Source organism: Tiliqua scincoides, chromosome 2 (assembly GCF_035046505.1).
Source record: "Tiliqua scincoides isolate rTilSci1 chromosome 2, rTilSci1.hap2, whole genome shotgun sequence".
Classification (NCBI taxonomy): domain Eukaryota; kingdom Metazoa; phylum Chordata; class Lepidosauria; order Squamata; family Scincidae; genus Tiliqua; species Tiliqua scincoides.
This window is the reverse complement of record NC_089822.1, coordinates 29,496,277-29,517,891: the sequence shown is the minus strand read 5'-3', so window position 1 is coordinate 29,517,891 and position 21,615 is coordinate 29,496,277. Positions and strand designations below refer to the sequence as shown.

The window sequence follows — 21,615 nt, the reverse complement described above, 5'->3', positions numbered from 1 at the left end:
CTGCAAAAAAAAAAAAAGTGAACAGATAAGTGATTGAGCCTTTAGATCCCTCCTCCTAGAGCAGGCTGGTGGCTGTTGCAAGTTAATCTCTCATTCCTGGTCATGGTGCCTTGGGTGCCCTTAGGGGAGAAAGGCAGAATACAAATCCAATAAATAAATAAATAACGGTTGTTTCCCCCCCCCTCACTTAGAGCTCAATTTTAAGCATGTATTCTCAGAAGTCCCATTATAGTCAATAGGACTTACTCCCAGGTAAGTGCGGATAGGATTGCAGTCTCAGGCTACAATCCTATCCACACTTTCCTGGGAATAAACTCCACTGTCTATAATGGGGCATACTTCTGAGTAGACATGCATAGGATTGGACTCTCAGCACGCGGATTTTGCATGTGTCGCTCTGCTCTTGAGTCTGCCAAGTGTGGCCGGCCATTCAAGAGGGCACGAGTACTTTCACGCTTCCTCCCCCTCGGCCAAATTCGGAGATCCCTTTACGCTGGAGGGAGGCGCAGCGCAGCCTGTCCCCGCACAGCCTCGCCTGCGGCAGAAGCCGCTGTACATAGATGGAGCGCGGCAGCTGCCCTGTCCCCCAATGGGCGGCCCACACGCCCGCTCAGCTCCGGATCCACCCACCCCAGCCGCCCCTCTAAGAGATATAAAGCCTGAGATTGGCTCGCCTCCCTCTCTGCGCCTCTCGCTCCGACCCTGCGTGGCTGTTTGTAGGGCACACAGCAGGGATCTTGCACAGTCTGCTGGGATCCAGGAGGGACGTCATGGCACCTGCTGCAGGAGCCTCCAAGAAGGTAAAGCAACCGGCTGCTTGCTTGGTTTGGTTCTTTTGCAGAGAAACCCACACGCTCTTCTTCGTACTCCCCCCCCCCTAAAGACCGGATCCCCGGCTTCCCTGCTGCACCTGTGTCTCTCCTGCAAAAGGCACTGAAATCCTGCATTGACGTTATGCAGGATTTTGATCCTGCTTAACTTGCATACATAACAATCAGGTTTTTGACAACTGACAAGGCACACCATACTGTCAGTGGGGACCCACATCCCCCATTGGCCCTACTAATAAATGACCTTTCCCCAAATTTCTGTGGCACACCTGTGGACCACTCGTGGCACACTATTGTGCCACAGCACAGTGGTTGTAAATGTCTGCTTTAAACACTGGGGACGCAATGCTAACCAATTTTCCTGTGCCACTGGGGCATGTGCTGCATCCTGCCCTTGGGGGGCAGTCAACAGAGGCCTCCTCAAGGTAAGGCAATATTTATTCCCTTACCTTGGAGTTTCATAGCCCTTACCTCTCTGGTGGACAATTGGTTTAGGATTGTGCTGTGGGTCATTTATTAGTAGGGCCAATGGGGGATGAGAATCCCCACTGGCAACATGGTGTGCCTTGTCAATTACACCTTGTATTACTTATTACTAAATTTAAAACTATATTACATGTCATTTTACATAGAATTTATTAATTACAAGAAAGCTATGCAGTGCCTGAAGGGGCCACCTCACAGGGAAAAGGAGGGCATTTAAGTTCTTTTCGAGGACACGAGGCTAAAGAAGAGGACCTGTTCTGGGAAAAGAGGGCCTCTGGGCACCCTGACACACATACACACGCTTCTCTTGCAAGGCCCCTTGCAAAGAAGAGCTGGAACAAACTGTCAGTGGTGCTAACAGAGTAAGCAACGAGAGAAGACGTTGGGTGGAAGTAAGAAATGTAACTTGTCTTGGCATATTTTGATAAATGGAAAGCACCTGGTGTGTTCTGAACTGTTGATTTGGATTAACCCATGCTGTAGGTCTATTTGTTGGCAGAATGGGACCAGCCTAATAAAACCTCCTGGAGGCAGCAGGCAAAGTGCTGCTTCCCTTACCTGATGATGTGCCAGCCTCTGCCTTTCACACTCTCCAATGTTTAGCTCAGACCACCCCTCCACAGCTCCTCTCTGTCCCCCTTTTCCAATTCAGAAAGCAGGAGGATCAGCGGAGGTAAGTAGACCAGCAGAGATGGGCACCCTTCTCCAACCTGTTGGCTGAGGCAACCTCTTCAGTTGGCCTCATGTATGGGCTAGACTTGCAGCAAAACAGTGTTTTCTGCTCTTGGAACAGCTGGGTGAGCGAGCAATTGATTTATGATGAGATCCTCTTTTTCTGTTTCTGAAGTATACTTGCCTTAGTCAGGATACTTTAGTAGAGGGGTCTCCAAACTTTTTGGCCAGAGGGCCACATCAAATGTCTGGCACAGTTTTGAGGGCCAAAATTTTTTTTTTATATAAAATTTATATAAATGAATTCGAGATAGAACTTAGACATGTGAATAAATGAATCAATGGGCTCATTCATTCAACCTCTCTGGCCCTTAGAACACCCTCCAGATGCAACCAGAGCATAGTTCCAGTCATGTTCAGCAAAGTGGGCCAGGGGCTTTCAGGAGACAAGACGCTGCCCGCGGGCCAGGGTTTGGAGATCCCTGCTTTAGAAGTCTGGATGAATCATGACTTGAATGTCTGGTTACTTCCCCATTTCATGTACTAAAATGTGAATCTGCAAATCTTCACTGACATCAAAGAGCTTTGCTAGTATACTATTTAGCTGCTTTTAAGCTCTCAATTTATTGTAATTTTGAAGGAATTTATTTATCTGTCTAATATTATGAATGATCAGTGAGGAAACTAAGGGTACTGTTACATGAGACTCTTTAACTCTTGTGCTGGTGAGACTTGAGGACACAAAGTAAGACTTGTGGAGAATCTGTTAGTTGGACGATAGGTGTGTATGTGTGAAATGGAGCTATAGCTATATGTGAAGTGATAAATTTGAAAGGAAGTCAATACAAAGAAAATATTTGGTATTTTACATACAGCTTGTGTTCAGACAGATAACCTAGCACATAGTTGGAGACTGAGGTGCAGAAATGTCACCACCCATAAATGCCAAGAGGAGCAAGAAAAGAGCCCTGAATGACCCACCAACTCCTTTCATAGGGCAGCACCCCAAAACCCTCATGTGCTCCTTACAAGGGCTTCTAGTGTTTGAAAAGGAGAGGTCCTTGCCCCTGTGAAGGGACAACCCAATGGAAACATCCTTTTTGGTGTTGCCCCTGCTGGTGGCAACCCCCGCCCCCCCCCCACAGCCTGGGATCAAATACCCTGCCCCTGGAAGATGACTGTTTAAGAGGACAGATGGGACTGCCATTGCTGCTACCCCCACTCTGCTGCTCTCCTCATTCCAAGGTAGAGGATGATGTAATTAGATCATATCTTAACGTTTTTAAGTTTTGATTTTGGTTGTTGTAGCAGGAAATTAAGATATGAAAAAGATGGCAATTCTAACACTTTTGCAGTTTTAATTGGAGTATAAATTTTCTTCTTCAGTTTGTCAAAACAGTACTATTGTCAAGTTTTGCTACTTGAAGTTGTGTTCATCATTTGAACACAGAATCATTTGAACACAGAATCATTTGATCTGCAAGATAGATTAATGATCAACCAAAGATTCTGTAATTGGTTGCCACTGCCTCCCCTACTGTTGTGCAATAGGTTGGAGTTAACATTGCAGCACTATTGCCATACTGCTGTTGCAATATGCCATTAAAAAATATTGGGCTTTTTGAATACACAAATAGGAAAAACCTAATTATCAACGGATTTTTCACCCACAGTTCTATCTCAACCTGATGAGAAGGGCCCTTTAAATTAAAGGAAAAACATCCCTTTGCTCAGCCTTGCTTACCATTATAATGCAGGGAAGCTGTGGCAGGCAATCATTCAAACTCTCTCCAAGGGCTTAGAACAACTTTGTTTCAGTTCACTTTGAGGCAAGCAACCCCCTCTTCCCCCTGGAACAAGCATGAATGAATGAATGCAAAGCGGAAGTGATTATCACCTCCACTTTGCATTCCTTTTGCATTTTTTTGTGTACTTCAGGGGGAAGGGAAGGGGTCATTTGCCTCAGAGTGAACTAAGCAGATTGACTGCCTACCTGCTGCCACTCTCCTGCATTACAATGGTAAGCAAGGCTACTTTTAAACCACTGAGTAAAGGGACTTTTTTTTTAAAATTGATTTCATATAACACAATTTTTGGCATCTACAGGGGTTCTGGGAATGGAACCCCCACGGATGCCGAGACACAACCTGTATAACTTTGGCTTTGAAAAATATATGTTGCAACACTCTAGGTTCACTGTAGTTTTAAAATATTTCTCTTGCTTTAGTAGTGTAGCTGCGAATACTGAGCTACAAATCAGAAGCCCTTGGTTCCAAGTTCACTCCTCCTTTGAACTTATTAGACAGCTTTAGGCAAGCCAGTCGGTCTCAGCCCCTCTCATTTGCAATAGGAAGCTAATAATAATGACCTACTTTACACAACTGTGTAAAGATTACACAGAAAAAGTGATTTACTTTGAACCTTCTAGTCTAAAGCACTTTTCAAATACTTTTTGTTTTTAGGGTATTCTGGAACGTCTGGATGCTGGAGAAATTGTGATTGGGGATGGAGGATTTGTCATTGCTCTTGAAAAAAGGGGTTATGTGAAAGCTGGACCTTGGACACCAGAAGCCACAATAGAACACCCAGAAGCAGGTTAGTTGTACCTGTAACTGTATATCTTGTGGTTTATATCACATTATTCAGCTTTAGAATGCACATGTTGGCCCCAGCCCTGAGAAAGTTAGTCGGGACTAACAGCCCAATACTAATTTGCGCTGGAACAGGCAGGCTGAGTGGCCTGCACTGTATCCAGTGCAAAGTAGATGCCAGCTGGAGGGCAACTCAGGGTAAAGGGATATTTTCCCCTTACCCCATGTTGCTCCCCAGCTAATCCTACAGATCTCCTTGGATCTACACCACCGAATTTGCTGGCGCACATCTGAGCAGTCTGTGTAAGGCTGCAGAACCTTACAGTGGTGTTGGGAGTGGGAGTGTTACAGTGGGAGTGGGTGTTAGGATTCAGCCTGTGCTGTTCCAGCCAATACCACCCCTTTCTGGGCCTGAACCTGGGTTGGAGCCTTATGAGGAAAGGCTACATTGTTTGGGGCTTCTCAGCATAGAAAAAAGGCGCCTGAGGGGGACATGACTGAGACATACAAAATTATGCAGGGGATGGATAAAGTGGATAGAGAGATGTTCTTTTCCCTCACACACAACACCAGAACCAGGGGACATCTGCTAAAATTAAGTGTTTGGAGAGTTAGTACAGACAAAAGAAAATATTTATTTACCCAGCATGTAATTAGTCTGTGGAACTCCTTGCACAGGATGTGGTGATGGCATCTGGGCTGGATGCCTTTAAGAGAAGATTGGACAGATTTCTGGAGGAAAAGTCCATCATAGGTTATAAGCTGAGATGGGTATGTGCAGTCTCCTGATTTTAGAAGTAGGCTACCTCGGAATGCCAGATGCACCAGGATGCAGATGTCTTAGTTGTCTTGTGTGCTCCCTGAGGCTTCTGGTGGGCCACTGAGATACAAGAAGCTAGACTAGATGGGTCTTTGGCATGATCCAGAGGGGTTCATCTCCCAGCCTGCCCTCCCCCATCCCAATCCTACGTCCCTCCCTGCCTCCGTTCCATCCTCTCCCACACCCTCACTGGCCTGCTTTGGCCAGCGTGAACTTAACCCCTCCAGGTCCAGATTTGGCACAGGGAGGCCAGCACACATCCTCACACTGGTCTAGCTTGAGAGTCATCACCAACATGCTTTATGGCTTGTTCACAACACTTTTGGACCAGCGCAAGAGACTTGTGCTGGCCAAGTGCTCCATTTGGGTTGCGCTCCAAGTACCTTTGAAACCAGTGCAACAGATCAGTTGTGATATACTGATGTTGTTGTATTTTATTTGTGCATTTTAAATTGTTTGGAGTGTCCTCTAAGGACAGAAAGCTGGAACAGAAATGTTTTAATCAAAAAATTCATCCCATTGCTTTCGGTCAAATTTTGTCATTACTAATTTTAGCTAGAATGGGGCTGGTGAGCACTGTGTGTGTGTATTAGTACCACTGCAAACAGTTGAGTACTCATATTAGACCTATAGACTATAATAGCACTTTAAGTGCTTAAACATCTTTGAAGTGTAACTACTTTCACATTTCATGGCACTCTGAATTGGTTTATACAGAATATTGTTTTATAATATAAAAAGCTTAAATATTAAAATTGCATTTTTTCCAATTGCAGAGTTACCTTCAAATCACTCTAAAGTACGATATTAACTTCTACCAGAAAGGGTCTGTAGGCTTTTGGGCCTAGCTTTATAAAAACTCCCTTCAGATGAATTGCACACATGAGGAATATGTTCATGATTGAGACTAAAGTGACAAACACTGTACTTGCAGAGAGTTGTCAAATTAGTGAGACTGGGCACACGACACTACTCAGGACTCCCTGGGTATAATTTGTGTCAACTTTGACAAATGTGGTAAGCAAGGGTGAGGTTTTAGACTGCACAAGCCTTTAGGCAGATTTCTTTAACTGGTTGCTCTCCACAGTTGGAAAACATTCAAATACTTATTATTATTAAAACTATATACTCCTTTTCAATAACAGTAGTCCACAAAGCGGTTTCCAAAGCTAAACAATTAGTTTCTGTCCCCAAAGGATTCACACTCTTAAAAAGGCGCAAAAGAAACTACAGCAACAGTCCCTGGAAAAGCTGACATGAAGAGAGACAATTGTTCTCTGTCTGCAGAATAGAAACCACTTTAAAAGTTGTCTCTTTTCCCAGTTAGCACTCATAGAGAAGAAAAGTCCTACAATAACTACAAACACCCTTATTGAGCTAATCCACAAATCTCTTGAATATTCTGTTTCCAATGTTGCCAGGCTTACCTGTGCTGTATACTTCAGCAGCCCCATTTATAAATCTCCTTAAAATGGCTAAAGATGTATCTCTCCTAAGGCAAAATTTTCCCTACCATGAGGGAATGCTGCTATTTGCTTGGAAAAACTAAGCATGGTCCATGCAAAGTATGCTACTAATGCAAAGTGTAGTTTGACTCCAAGACACATTGGGAGAGGCTGATACTCCAAACTCACAAATATTGATCTCAAATGTTAAACTTTAAATCGTTTTAAACTTGCATGGCTCAAGACTTGAGTCTTTGAGTGAAAAAATAATTCCTAGAAGTGACCTTGCAACTGGATAGCAGTTCAGTTCAGGGTGCCAGGAAATTCAAGAGTCCTAAAGTTAAGCAATATACCCTATGCTCTTGGCTTTAGTTATTGTGCAATAGCTGGCTTAAGCAAAATTTTAACTGCTGTTATCAAGACTGCTATTCTTGTACCATGGCTTTAAATACATTTTACATGGAAGTCAATAAAAACTTTTATTTCAGTAGAGAGAAATTGTTGTATAAGTGATCTAATGAGTGATCTTTCTGTGCACACAACAGTGCCCTCTACTGTATCAAAATGTATACATTCAGAGTAATGGGGTTGCTGCTGGCTAGAGGCAAATAGTGGTCTCTTCCATACACATTTAAAATGGTGATACACATTGCACCAAAAGACTAGATTAAAGTGGAGACTAAGGCTGCAGTCTTATACATGCAGAAGGTTCCATTCAACCAAGTGGGACTTACTTTTGAGCAGACATGCTTAGAATTGAGTTGTAAAGATGTGATGCATTATGCCTTTCCTTTACCACTTCAGATTTAAATATAGAGGTTTTTCATCATTATCATTTGAATCCTATTTATTATATAACTCTTTAAATTTTCACAGTGCTATAGAGCATTTATTCCTATTTTATTTCATTCCTTTTTTTCCAGAACATATGAGACTGAGACATAGTGGGTTCACCCAAACATTACATTAGTCCTTAGCAGAGATGAGACGTGAACATGTCTTCCTGGTTCAGATCCTACTCTAATGGGACCAACATGTGAAATAGTCTAACAGTTTTAAATGCCATTTTCATTAGTCATATACCACTTACATACTGCAGGTCAAATTGGACATTAATCTTGTCACCAGTGTCTGTGTGTTCCTTTTTTAAAACTGTAAAGTAGCAACTGTGGAGGAATCAGGACCATGGCAATGGAGGAAGTTTTTTTTTCTTTAACACTTTTCCCTCCAATTATAGTCCCAATGAAAATTTTCCCCTGCAGTTCTGTTGGCCTCAACAGGAAAGCTTCTGCTGGGGCCAATTGCAGCTTCCCTCCTAGGGTAAATAGTGGCCATTGGGAGGGGAAATCTTGTCAGAACAACTGCACTGAGGTAAAGGATTAAGAGCCCAATTCTAAATGGGCATAGTATCAGTGCTGCAGTGCAATGCTGTAGGGGCAGCACCATTCGGCACTCAGCTTCTGCACCATGTGGACAGCAAGCCTGTGCTCCTCCAGCACCGGCTGGCAGTAAGTCTTCTTGAGGTGGGGAGTGGGCAGAACAGGGCAGAGGGAGGGTGGAGAATTGGACTTGGGGGGGGCGAAGATGGCAGCAGGCTATGCCGCCTTATCCTAACTTCACTCCCAGCCCAGGCAGCCTGACATGGGCCTCCTTAGGTCTGTGCCCACTCAAAAGTGGTGAGGTGCGACAGGGGAGGATTATGGGCAGTTCTAGGCACGGGGTAGGAGGGGGAGAATTTCAATGGCAGCTGAACACACTGAGATCCTAACCCCCTTTCATAATGCCTCCAGGTCTCCTCATACCAACTAAATAGCTAGCATAGGACTGAGGAGTGTCATTTGCAGCAGGTGGCTAATGGGGATATAAGCAAAGAAAATCTTCCCTTACCTCTCCTGGGCTGGTTGGTTCCCCGCCCAGCATGCAGCAAGCATTCCAGCAGTGGCACTAGATGCTATGAACTTGCAGGAAATATGATTGGGCCCTTAGCCTGTAGCAACTCAGTGGCGTAGCTAAGGGGTGCAGGGTGTAGCAGGCTTAAGGCTGCTTGCCTTAAGCAGGTTTTAAGGCTTGCTCCATAAAACAGGGAGGCCAGGGATGAGAGGCAGTCAGTGTGAAGCAGGGAGCTGTGAGGTAAACAGCGCCTTCTCCTAGGCCAGGTCTGGGAGCTCTGCTAGGGAGGCTGACAAGGGTGCTGGAACCTCCTCCCTGGGGGTGGAACAAGCCTGCTTCAGGCCCCTCCAGGGCAGGGACCCTACACACAGCAAGGAAACAATGTAAAAGGAGTCACTGCACAATTATCAACAGTACGTTTGACTTTTCAGATCTCTTTTCAAAAATATTTTGTAGTTCGTCAGCTGCATCGAGAATTTCTTAGAGCTGGATCAAATGTTTTGCAAACATTCACCTTCTATGCCAGTGATGACAAGCTAGAGAACAGGGGAAACTACGTAGCTGATAAACTTTCTGTGAGTAGCAATTTATTTCATGTTATATGAGAAAGGGAACTGCCAAGGGCTGCATTTTCCAGTTACTGATAGGAAAATCCTGTTGGCCATTCAGAGATATTTAACTTTGTACATTGCATTGGTATGATGATCCTATTATGGATGGTGTCTCCAAAGACTAACTTTCAAACTGAAACTGTTTGTTTCTAACATTTTTATAAGTGTTTATCCTTGGATATTCTTGCCCCTTTAGAACATAAATGATGTCTTATTTCTGAAAGTGGAGGCAAACGGTTTGTCAGCAATGAAAATGCTCTCCTCCTTCAAGTGATTTGTTTTCTAAGGGATTGCTGCAAAAGTGACAATCCTGCACTCTATGAGAGAGAACCAATGTCCTGAATAGGTCTGTTTGTCCTCATGTTCCTGATTAGCTAGGATCTCCCATACAACCAGCTTAGGAAGCAATGCACTCCCTATAATGGCCAATCCTACCTGAATTGCATAGTGCATAGTGATGCAGCAGTGGCAGCACAGCCACCACTGTCTCCTGCAGGGAAGTTTTGCCCCCTTTTGCAGGTCAGTTGCCCCCTTTCCCCAGGATAAGCCCTAGTGGCAGCTGTGGGAACTACTCTTTCTCATAATGAGGCATTCACTACCTGCCAGTTCTCCTCAGTCAAATGTCATCCATCATGATGAGCAAGAACTGAACATTCCAATGATAGGTCACACTTCTCCAAGCATTCTATGCTCATTTTCATACTGCAAAAATTGGAAGTCAACCAGATGTTATTCTCTTTACACAGGTAAATCAGGAATGCTCCCAGTGAAACCCTTTAAACTGTCCACTATTGAAAATTACTGCTTTATTTAGAAACCTCTGTTTTTTCTTGATTAAATGTGAATCACCTTAGTTGAAAAGCATGCATAGTTTTCAAGTATTTTTTATTCAATACCAATGTAGGTATACACATGGTGTAAAAATTAATGGTGTTTTCATACTTAGGGCCAGAAAGTGAATGAAGCTGGTTGTGACATTGCAAAAGAAGTGGCTCAAGAAGGAGATGCATTGGTGGCTGGAGGAGTCAGCCAAACACCATCATACTTAAGTGGAAAGAATGAGGCTGAAGTTAAAGCAGTCTTTCGAAAGCAGCTACAAGTTTTTACCCAGAAAAATGTGGACTTCTTAATTGCAGAGGTAAATTAATCAAAGGAGCAATAGAGCTCTTGGAGTGAATAACAAGCTTCTTGATGTTGCTTTATCATCAAGGTGTTTCTGTTTTGGGGCTTTAAAACTTGATGCTTGTGAGTTTGGGTTGTTGCCTGTCATCTTTTAAAAGCAGCCTACTTGCCATCACATCTGCAGCAGTGTTCTTTCTACCATACTATACCTCCACTCAGCTCAGTTTTGGAGCTAATGTTCAAAACACAGATGGATTGCATTTGCATTGCTCCATATTCTGAGACCATTCTCAGCATATGCTTTTGTAACTATATCCTTCCTTTGGCTCCATGACAGGCTCAAAACATGATAAAACTGAATACACTGCCTTCATTTGTGGCTAGTATATTCAACCTCCATCATTCTAATTTCTCATACATTATTGAAATTAATACACAGTAAAATGTAACCTGATACTCTCAGGTTCAAAGCAGCCTACTAGTCCAAACAAATGACTTTTTCCAAAGAAAATGTTTTTAAAAATTGATGACATAATGGGTTTTTTAATTTGTATTTTTCAAATTTTTATAACAGAGGAAACATGTTGTCCTTAACCACTTTTCAGTCTACCTCTTCTTTTCAATTTTTATTTTTAGTATTTTGAACATGTTGAAGAAGCTGCATGGGCAGTTGAAACCTTAAAAGAATCTGGGATGCCAGTTGCTGCTACTATGTGCATTGGTCCAGAAGGTGATATGCATGGCATACCACCTGGAGAATGTGCTGTTCGACTTGTAAAGGCAGGTAAGACTATTTCCCTTATCTGTTATTTGGGGAGAAATAGCTCCTTTTCAGTTCATCCAATACTGCTGAGCAAAACCTATACATTATGTACATCTCAGATAGGGTAAGGTAGAACAAGAGGGCATGTGGGAGGGAAGACATATTGGATCACAGAGAGATGTGGTATCCCTTTAATTTCACACTACGCTTTTCTGTTCTGTTGCCCCAGTTGTCCTTTTGCTAGCACACATAGACCTCAGCTTGGCTACTCTTTCCTTTTTGCACCTGTATTGTATTCTTTCTGTTGAAGTGAACCTGGACAACCCTCTAACCTTATGCATAAGTGCAATTAGGAAAGCATAACATCAAAAAGGGTTCCATGCAGAGAGCAAATCAGTTTTGCAATTGGAATTAGAACTTGCATCATTGAAAAACACAAGACTTTCCTTCTGATTCTTTAGGTGCTTCTATTGTTGGAGTAAACTGCCATTTTGACCCAGATACCTGCCTGAAAACTGTGAAACTCATGAAGGAGGGCTTGGCAGCTGCTAAACTAAAAGCTCACCTGATGTCACAGCCGCTTGCTTTTCATACACCCGACTGTGGAAAGCAGGGTTTCATTGATCTACCAGAATTTCCCTTTGGTAAGACACAATTTTTGTTCTAAGCTGAGAGAAAGGCAAAATACACTGAGCATAATTAAGGCTACAGTTGTATGGGGAGTAAGACCCATTGCATGAAGTGGTATCAGAATTCTGTGGTTCTTTGCGAAGTCAGCCAGATAAGGATAGATAAGGACTGGAGACAGGGTTGAGCAGTGAGTTGGCAAAGTTAGCAGACAACACCAAACTTTTCCAAGTGGTGAAGACCAGAAGTGATTGTGAAGAGGTCCAGAAGGATCTCTCCAGACTGGCAGAATGGGCAGCAAAATGGCAGATGTGCTTCAATGTCAGTAAGTGTAAGGTCATGCACATTGGGGCAAAAAATCAAAACTTTACATATAGGCTGATGGGTTCTGAGCTGTCTGTGACAAATCAGGAGAGAGATCTTGGAGTGGTGGTGGACAGGTCAATGAAAGTGTCGACTCAATGTGCAGTGGCAGTAAAGAAGGCCAATTCTATGCTTGGGATCATTAGGAAGGGTATTGAGAACAAAACAGCTAATATTATAATGCCGTTATACAAATCGATGGTAAGGCCACACCTGGAGTATTGTGTCCAGTTCTGGTCGCCACATCTCAAAAAACACATAGTGGAAATGAAAAAGGTGCAAAAGAGAGCGACTAAGATGATTACTGGGCTGGGGCACCTTCCTTATGAGGAAAGGCTACGGTGTTTGGGCCTCTTCAGCCTAGAAAAGAGGCGCCTGAGGGGGGACATGATTGAGACATACAAAATTATGCAGGGGATGGACAGAGTGGATAGAGAGATGCTCTTTACACTCTCACATAACACCAGAACCAGGGGACATTCGCTAAAATTGAGTGTTGGGAGAGTTAGAACAGACAAAAGAGAATTATTATTATTAATTAACAGTATTTATATACCGCTTTTCAACCAAAAGTTGAATATTTCTTTACTCAGCGTGTGGTCAGTCTATGGAACTCCTTGCCACAGGATGTGGTGATGGCATCTGGCCTGGATGCCTTTAAAAGGGGATTGGACAAGTTTCTGGAGAAAAAATCCATTATTGGTTACAAGCCATGATGTGCATGTACAACTTCCTGATTTTAGAAATGGGCTATGTCAGAATGCCAGATGCAAGGGAGGACACCAGAATGAGGTCTCTTGTTATCTGGTGTGCTCCCTGGGGCATTTGGTGGGCTGCTGTGAGATACAGGAAGCTGGACTAGATGGGCCTATGGCCTGATCCATTGGGGCTGTTCTTATGTTCTTATGGACTGCAGCTTTTCTGGAGGTTTTAAAAAGACATCTTTTTACTGTCTTTTACACTATGAAGTCAACAGGAGAAATCTTAGAGATGTGCCCATTCAAAAGATCAAAGACCAACTTTCCTTGCTTCATCCCCATTGTTCCCTTTTATATTGCTATGTCAACAAGTTTTGCATCTCATTTCCATTTTCTTTTTTGGTCCCTTAGTCCTTCTTTCTCAACTTTTGTTCTGTATAAAGCCCCTTGTGAAAGTCCCAGGTAGTTTACCAGACCCACATCCCACTATATCTCTGCTCAGGTCAACTTGACCCAGAACAGTGTATCATCAGCCAAATTTAAGCAAAGTTAAAGCCCTTACATAAGGATTCCTTTGGCTGGAATGTTCTGGAATTGATTAGACTTTTAGTTGTAGATCTAGAGCTATGAAACTGTGAGACTGTGGTTCATGATTCATATGAGATTGCATGTGGTTTGTATAGAACTGTATATGTGTGTGTGACTGTATGTACCTAGGTCCAAGCCTTTACTATAATTTGAATATATTTTGAGCAGAATCTCTAAACTTTCCATCGGTAGCACTTACTTCTGAATACATGTATATATTTGGTATGAGGCTGTTGACCTCTTACCCTTGTCTGGAAACTGTTTAGAAACAAAGAAGTAATGAATGATTATATAATTGCCTAAGGCTGCAATCCTACCCTCACTTTCCTGGGAGTAAGTCCCATTGGATACAATAGGACTTACTTCTGAGTAGACCTGCAAAGATTGTCCTAAGCTGATGTTGTTCAAACAGAATGACAGTTTTACAAAATCTGCAAAGTACTATAAATATACAAGGAACAGTAAATTAAATCCATTACATATAATTACAGCTTTGGAGCCAAGAATTCTCACCAGATGGGATGTCCACAAATATGCAAGAGAGGCCTATAATTTAGGCATCCGGTACATTGGAGGGTGCTGTGGATTTGAACCGTATCATATCAGAGCAATTGCTGAGGAGCTGGCCCCTGAAAGAGGATTTTTATCACCAGCTTCTGAAAAGCATGGCAGCTGGGGAACTGCTTTGGGCATGCATACAAAACCATGGGTCAGAGCAAGGCAAGTATATTGTACTCTAGTGCTAAAATAATCCAGCAAGCATGTTTCCTTTAGATATGTGATGTCTTAAATAGCAAATGACTTGGCATTTGTAAAACTCTATGTTGTCCTCAGTGCCGTCACTAGGGTTTGCGACATCCAGTGTGGGAGGCCAGCGCATTACCCCCATGATGGACCTCCTCCCATGCAATGGGTGGAGCAACACCCCGGGTGGTGGGCGTGGCAATGTACCATTGCTGGTTTTTGGTGGCAATGTACCATACCCTGCCCCAGCTGTTTTTTTGGCTGTATCTTTTGATAGTACACATTTTTCAATGTGGTTTGTTTCATTGCATTCTGCATGAAATCACACATCGATTGATATATAACATGATGGTATTATTCCTACAAACTGATTTTGGTCAGTAGTAGTGTCACCCTGCCCCCGAGGGTGTCAACTTACTAACACCTTATTCAATAAGGTGGTTCTCAGCAGTTCTCAAACTTCTAGCACCGGGCCCTGCTTGTAAGAATGACAATCTGTCCAGGACCCACTGGAAGTGATGTCATGGCTGGAAGTGACATCAAGCAAATTAAAGTAAATAATTAAAATAAAACAAATAACTAAGGTGAAGCCAGTCCTGTTCCACCAAGTGAATTTTCTTGGTCCCCCCCCCCCAATCAGTAAGATTTTCAGCCTTCCCAGTACCCAGTTCAATTTAGGTTCTTATGTTAAAACCATATCACTGTCAGAATTCACCTGGCTTAGCAAAAAGAAGAAAATTCACCTTGACAGCTGAAGCCCCTGTTTTATTATTATTATTATCATTAACAGTATTTATATCCGCCTTTCAACAAAAAGCTTACAAAGTGGTTTACGGAGAAAAATCAAATAACTAATGGCTTTTATTCTTGGGGGGCTGCCTTCTGGAGCATTTGTTGAGCTCAGTGTTCATCAGATCAGGAACATTCTGGTGGCCCTCCATTCCCCTTTGTCTGTCCTGACCACGAGCCAAGGCATGGTTGTGTACTTGCAAAGTAAATGTGACCATGTGACTTAGTTTCACTTCCATAGGGCTCAATACATTTGTCAGTTTGGAGGAAGGGATTTCCTTCTCAGGTGTTTTTTGGGGGCTGCGTTCATCGTGACTATTCTGGTGTCTTTGGATTCCTCTCAGCCTGCCCTTTCTGATGGACTAAAGCAAGTTTGCCTACTCATGAGTAAATGTGCAATATGGCTCAGTTTCACTTTCTATAGGGCTCCATGAACTTTTGTTTTCTGGGTTTTTTGGCCATAACCTTTGATAGAATGGAGATAATTCACTCCTGTTTTTTTCCATTGCATTCTGCTGTAAATTACACATCAAATATAACATTATGGTATTATTCCTAAAAACCTCAATTTTTAGAGCATGACCCCCCTCAGTGTACGTCAGCTGGTGCAGCCCACACACCCCGCTAGCAATGCCACTGGTTGTCCTACAGAACTATGCGCAACAGCATTTCTGAAAGGGAAAATTATAGGCCTAAACAGAGAAAAATGGTGCGAGATCCTACTCGGCCTACATTAAAGTCAGTACTAAAATGAAATTAAATATCTTACAATTAGAACCAAGTAAATTGACTTATTCAATAGTTGAATTACTCTTGCAAAGACAATCAATTTGCATTCAGATTTGCTGAACATAACTTTCCACATTTAGACCAGCAACTATTCCAGTAACATTGAAGTGACTTCTTAATTTTATGTTAATCTGTTTTTCTGAGGAAGAACGTTTTGTGTTTGAAACATGCTGGGGAATCTAGAAACCCATTTTGTGAAAAAAAATCTGCTTGGGGCCTCTGATTTTTTGACTTTTCTTCACACTACTGTATGGCATGGATCTCCTACTGATTACAGCTAAGCAACAGGTCATTGTAAATGTTCCAGATAAATCTGAAACAGTTATAAAGTTTGTCAAGAGCTTTGAAAACTGACTCAAACTTGATGCAAATTATTGTATTCTAGGTTTTAAGAATGTTACTGCTTTAGTTCTTAATGGACTCATAGTTTTCAAATAGAGATGAAATTTTCAGCAACACACTGATCATATCACTTACGTGATCTTAAATGAATTGAGTCCTTGGACACTTTTCTAACTATCTGCTGATGAGAAAATATGTTATTTTTAAAATTTTATATTTTTCCCCCACCTTTCCTATCACATGCTGAAACACTTTTGATTAAGAATACATACAATAGGATTTTTCTTTTTTACACAGGGCTAGAAAAGAGTACTGGGAGAATCTGTTGCCTGCTTCAGGCCGTCCATATTGTCCCTCACTGTCAAACCCAGATGACTGGGGGGTGACCAAAGGAGATGCTGAGCTGGTACAGCAGAAGGAAGCAACAAGTGAACAACAGCTGAAAGAGCTCTTCAAGAAACAGAAATTCAAATCTGGCATTAACGCCTAAATGATGTGCAAGTTGTTTGTGATAAAATAATTACATGAATCCATAACTGACATTAAGTAGAAAAAATACAGGTAACATTTGTTAATTTCAAGTTAAAAGTAACAGCAATAATGTATTCTTTATTGAATGGAAAATAAAACATGAACACATGAAGTCTTTGTATTTGGGATCATAGATGCATAAAACAGGGATGTTGCTAAAGAACTTGAATTTTAACTATGCAACATTGAAGTTGGTGGGCTTCAGTTGATCATAACTAACTTCTTTCTCTTATTTCAGTGGCACTTACTCAAGATTTGGTTTCTTCAGATGTTTTGTAAGCTTCAGCTTCCTTAAGTAAACACTATTCAAAGTTTGTCATGGTCCAAACCTGTTGAAATAATTGGGAATTAAGCACACAAACTGCCTATGCTGCAATGGAGTGGCACTGAAACAGCCACTGCTGTATCCAGTGTGGGGAATGAAGTGGCTGCTGGAGGTCTCCCCAAGGTAAGGGGACAAGCCCCAGCAGCCCCAAAATCGCTGGCGCAGGCATATACAACCCCATGTCTACAGATCAGGCCTGGGAAGAAAAAGAACAGGATCTGCCAGGAGCGTCTGCTGCTATCCCTGCCCCTACACCCCTCCCTGTTTCACCCCCTTCCGGCCCTCACCCTGCACCTGAATGCCTCTGTGCTCATCACTAGTGAACTTACTGTTACGTGAAAATCCCCCTTTTCCTTTTAGTTGTAATTTTCTCTCTATATCTGGTTATGTTACTAAAATATCATGCAGGCTAAACTTCTCCCAGCACACAGGCCACAATCAAGTCAAGTCGCAGGCTCATGGTTACACAACCACCACCTCCCTATGGTCACACATTATGGGAGGAAGTCTGGCATCTTAAATCGTTGTTTAAGTGTCTCCTACATTACTGTATTCATTGTATTGTTTTAACCCAATCACTGTTTAAGAACTGTATGCAAAAGTGTCTCCTAACCCAATTACCGTATGCAAACGAACTGCCTTCTTGTTTTGCTGATTCATTGTATTGTTTAAGTTCTCCCATCTAGGAAGCCAGCCATTGACCCCTTTGAATTTTGCCGATAACTGATCCTTCCAATGTTTTACACAATCCCAATCACCCTGCTATGTAGTAGTAAGCAAGCTACCATCCAGCTCAGCTCTGTCTGAAAACCCCTTTTTAAGAGAGGGTTTCCTCTCACATGCTCTCTCTGGCTCTCCAAGGACCAACACAAACGCATCTCTTCACAGGACTCTCCCCCCATCCAACTGCTCTACAGGACAGGTAACTATCTTGCGCCTGAAACTCTTTCCCTTCTTCCCCCCCTTTTTCTCCCCTTCTCTCCCCATCTTTAGTTAGCAGCTGGGTTTGGCAGACCAGGGCCCCCCTAAAATCCTTCCCTACAACCTTTCCCTTTTCTAATTTCCTCGGATGCACCAAATACTCTTTACACACAACCATCATGAAAGCTCGGTACACTAGATTCAAGTACTAGGGCCAAGAAACATACATCTATCATTTCTCCATGTGCATTATGTTTACCTTTGTGCTTTTGTAGTAAAACTATAATCTTTTATTAAAAGTTCTTTCTCTCAGTCTCCTCTTTAAGCAAAAGGGAATTTCTCTGCATTACGCCATCTTGTTACCCAGCCTATGACCCTAGTGTTCCAATAAGGGCAGTGTAATAATTCCCTTAAACAAAACAGCCTTTTTGGTAACATTACCACTATTGGCACCCTGTACCTCTCCAACCCACACCTACCCATGTTGGTCTCTGCACTAGCACCTGCCTCCATTTGGCAGCTGCAAAGTGCTTTCTGGCACTTCTGCAGCTGCCCTTCCCAGGGAAGCATGCTAGAGAGCAGTGCTGTGGCCCAGGCTGTAAGTATGTAATGGCCTAATCCTAAACACATTTACTCAAAAGCAAACTCAAATACATTCAGTTGGCCTTGACTTTCTGGCACACATTTTAGGATTGTATCTAAATAATTCCCCCCCCCCAGCACTTTACCATTATGTGGAGTGAGAGTCAGTGTCTGGAAGGGCCCATTAAGCTCAGCTGAGCTTAATCAAGCTGATTAAGCTCAGCTGAGGGACTGGCCTGCTGGGGGTGGAGCCTGCAAGCCTGCTGACCTGCTGGGGGGACCAATTGACTGATTGCTCTCCTCCTCGTTGGCAGGTTCTCTGAGTGTTCTCAGGGAAATCAGATATGTGACAACACAAGTTCACACCCTGCAGGAAGGCTTTAACAAGTGCCTTGCGGAGTTACAGCAATTGCAAGACCAGCTGTGTGTGAGAAACGGGAGGGAATCGCCTAGACTCGAGCATAGATCCGCTAAGTTTACTGCCTTGGAACACAGGGGAGGGGAAACAATAACTACTTGCCGCCTATTAACTAAGCAAGTAATCTTGGAGATACGGTGCAATTTCTGGAATGCTAATCGATGGTCCACAAGACAACAAGTTTTAGATTCCTTAGCCAGGCTGCTGAGGCTGGAATGTAATCAAATTGATTTGGGATCTATTGAAAAACTATCAGAATCTCCCTCTAAAACCAGGCTGTTAAGGGAATTTACAACTCCAACTATTCCCTTGATGCTCATTAGAATGAGGAACTTTTAGAGCCCATTTGATATAGTGGCTAAGAGAGTTTTTACGGACACAGGCCGGGCATCACCTTTGTCTGGAAATGGGAAATTAACATCCCCACCTGTTACAGTAAGGATACCAAGTCTAGTACACACTAGCGTCCAACCAAGGACTCAGGCAACTGATAAACTTTTGGAGAAATGTAATACTAGTTCTCAAGAAGAGCAGCTGACGCGATCTAACTCTGAGAACTCAATTAAAGCAGCCAGTGACGAGCTGGAGGAAATAACTCACCATCTCCCTTGCTAAACTTAGGACTGGTGCTGAATCTTTGAAAAGGGCTTCGTCAGTGGAGATGATAGAGACAGAGGAGACATCAGCTGCTGCAGCCCACGCTACCCTACCTGAAAAGGCAGTTGTGCCTCCATCCCTCACCTGGCCCTCCTGTAAACAAGAGAACAAAAGACACAAAACCAGTGTGAGAGTGCCTCCTGCTAACAATCTGCTGATAAGAGTTCCTTCTTGAGATGAGATGGTAGAGCTCATGGTAGAGCTCTCTTCTTGAGATGAGATGGTAGAGCTCATCTCATCTAGAGATAGATCCATCTAGAAAAGGCAGTTATGCCACTTCCCTGCACTCCATCGTTGATTAGACAAGGGGACTAAAGACAAAATAGTAGTGAGGGAATGCCTCCAACCGAGGGACCAGCTTCCAAGGGCACTATTGAAGCCTTTTTGCTAAGTCTTGACCCTGAGGAGGAGGACATCATCAATGGAGTGGTGTTAGCTACAAAACAACTTCCTTACCTCGAACAACAGGGTCATTAACGTGTTGGAGAAGGTAAGAGAGGCATTACTGAAGAATTCTGAAGAGAGGAGGTTGGAAGAAGAAGGACAGTTCAAAGAAACCACGTGTTCTCAGGAGCTTCTACCTGAAGCCCAACCATCCATGATGGATTCTCCAATCCTTATGAATACATCTCAGTCAAACAGGCACAATATGAAGGAAGCTCCTGACCTACATCATCTTCCCCACCCTACATCTGTTGCTATGTTAGAAGGAGATCCTATGGCAACTACTGCAGAGAGATGTAATAATGTTGCATCACACATTAGTGCGTTATTGGATCAACTGGAATTGGACGGACTTGTGATTGATTGAAAGGCTGTACAAACTATAAAGGACTTGCCTCGGGAAGGAAGGAAAAAAATAATTGATTGTCTAGCTGATCTTAAAGCAGATCTTTCCGAGTATTCCTGCCCACTTTGTGATGTTTACCAGAATTCTCTGCATCTAGAAACAGAAACCCTTCTCCCAGATCCTGGCCTAAATGATTCCATTAGCCCTGTTACCCATACTATTGCATACCACCACCAAGTCCCTGGCTTTTTGTCGGGGTTACCTCCAACTTCCCCACAGACTCCCAGACATTCAATTCCCTCACAATCTGATGTTCTCGAGATGCCCCTAACAATTGATCCCGACCCTTTAGATTACAGGGATTTACTGACAGAACCGCCTACTCCAACAGATACCAATTTGGCTAGATTTCTTTCTTGGAATGTGGCGGGCTGGGCTTCTAAGCTCAAGGCCCCTGATTTTATACCTTTTCTTAAAAAATATGATATAATTTGTCTCCAAGGAACTTGGATGATCCGTTCTATTACTCTAGAAGGGTATAATGTTATTTCCTTACCAGCAACTAAGTCTCAAGCCAAAGGCCGTCCTTTGGGCGGGCTGGCAGTCCTGTCTTTATCGCATTTCCCAATTGATTTTATTTTTATGTCTGATAGTTAGTGTAAGATACAGGTTGTCAAACTGTCATCGTTGCCCTGGGACGTTTTGATAGTCAATATTTATATTCCACCAAAGCCTCTCGGAAGCACCAATGGAAATATTTAAATCAGATCATGGGAGATCTCGAACGCAGATTTAGGGAACTAGAATGGAGAAATTCTATCTCACCACACCATCTTGCTTTTGCACTAATCCCAGTTGGGTGCCCAAGACTGCTTTTTAAAATGAATGTAGAAGTTTGAATCATCATCTCCCATGTAACATTTGTTTTGGCCCTTAGACTAAGACATTTTCTCTTCCCTCTCCACCAATCAGAGCACTTGTTAGGTACGAGTGCTGATTTAGAGAAGAAAAAATTAAAATATGAAATTTTACTTCAAAGTGTATAATGCCCAGAGTGGGCAGGAGGTCTGGTCTAGAGGGTAGAGCCTCCATTTGCCTGAAGATTAACATCCACAAGGTCGCCAGTTCGAGGCCACCGGCACCGTGCGACCTTGAAGCAGCTGACAAGCTGCAGCTGAGCTGTTCCATCTGCTCGGAGCGTGGGAGGATGGAGGCCAGAAT

General features: G+C 42.9%; 1 protein-coding gene across 1 annotated transcript; it reads left to right on the top strand.

Moving 5' to 3' along the window:
- Nucleotides 1-669: 669 nt before the first annotated feature.
- On the top strand, nt 670-16,813 carry LOC136641754 (betaine--homocysteine S-methyltransferase 1). The gene is made up of 8 exons (XM_066617768.1): nt 670-800; nt 4,451-4,583; nt 9,191-9,309; nt 10,292-10,483; nt 11,104-11,251; nt 11,692-11,874; nt 13,998-14,226; nt 16,468-16,813. Exons 1-8 carry the CDS (start codon nt 771-773, stop codon nt 16,658-16,660), a joined length of 1,227 nt encoding a protein of 408 aa, XP_066473865.1. The 5' UTR covers nt 670-770; the 3' UTR covers nt 16,661-16,813.
- Nucleotides 16,814-21,615: the final 4,802 nt, after the last annotated feature.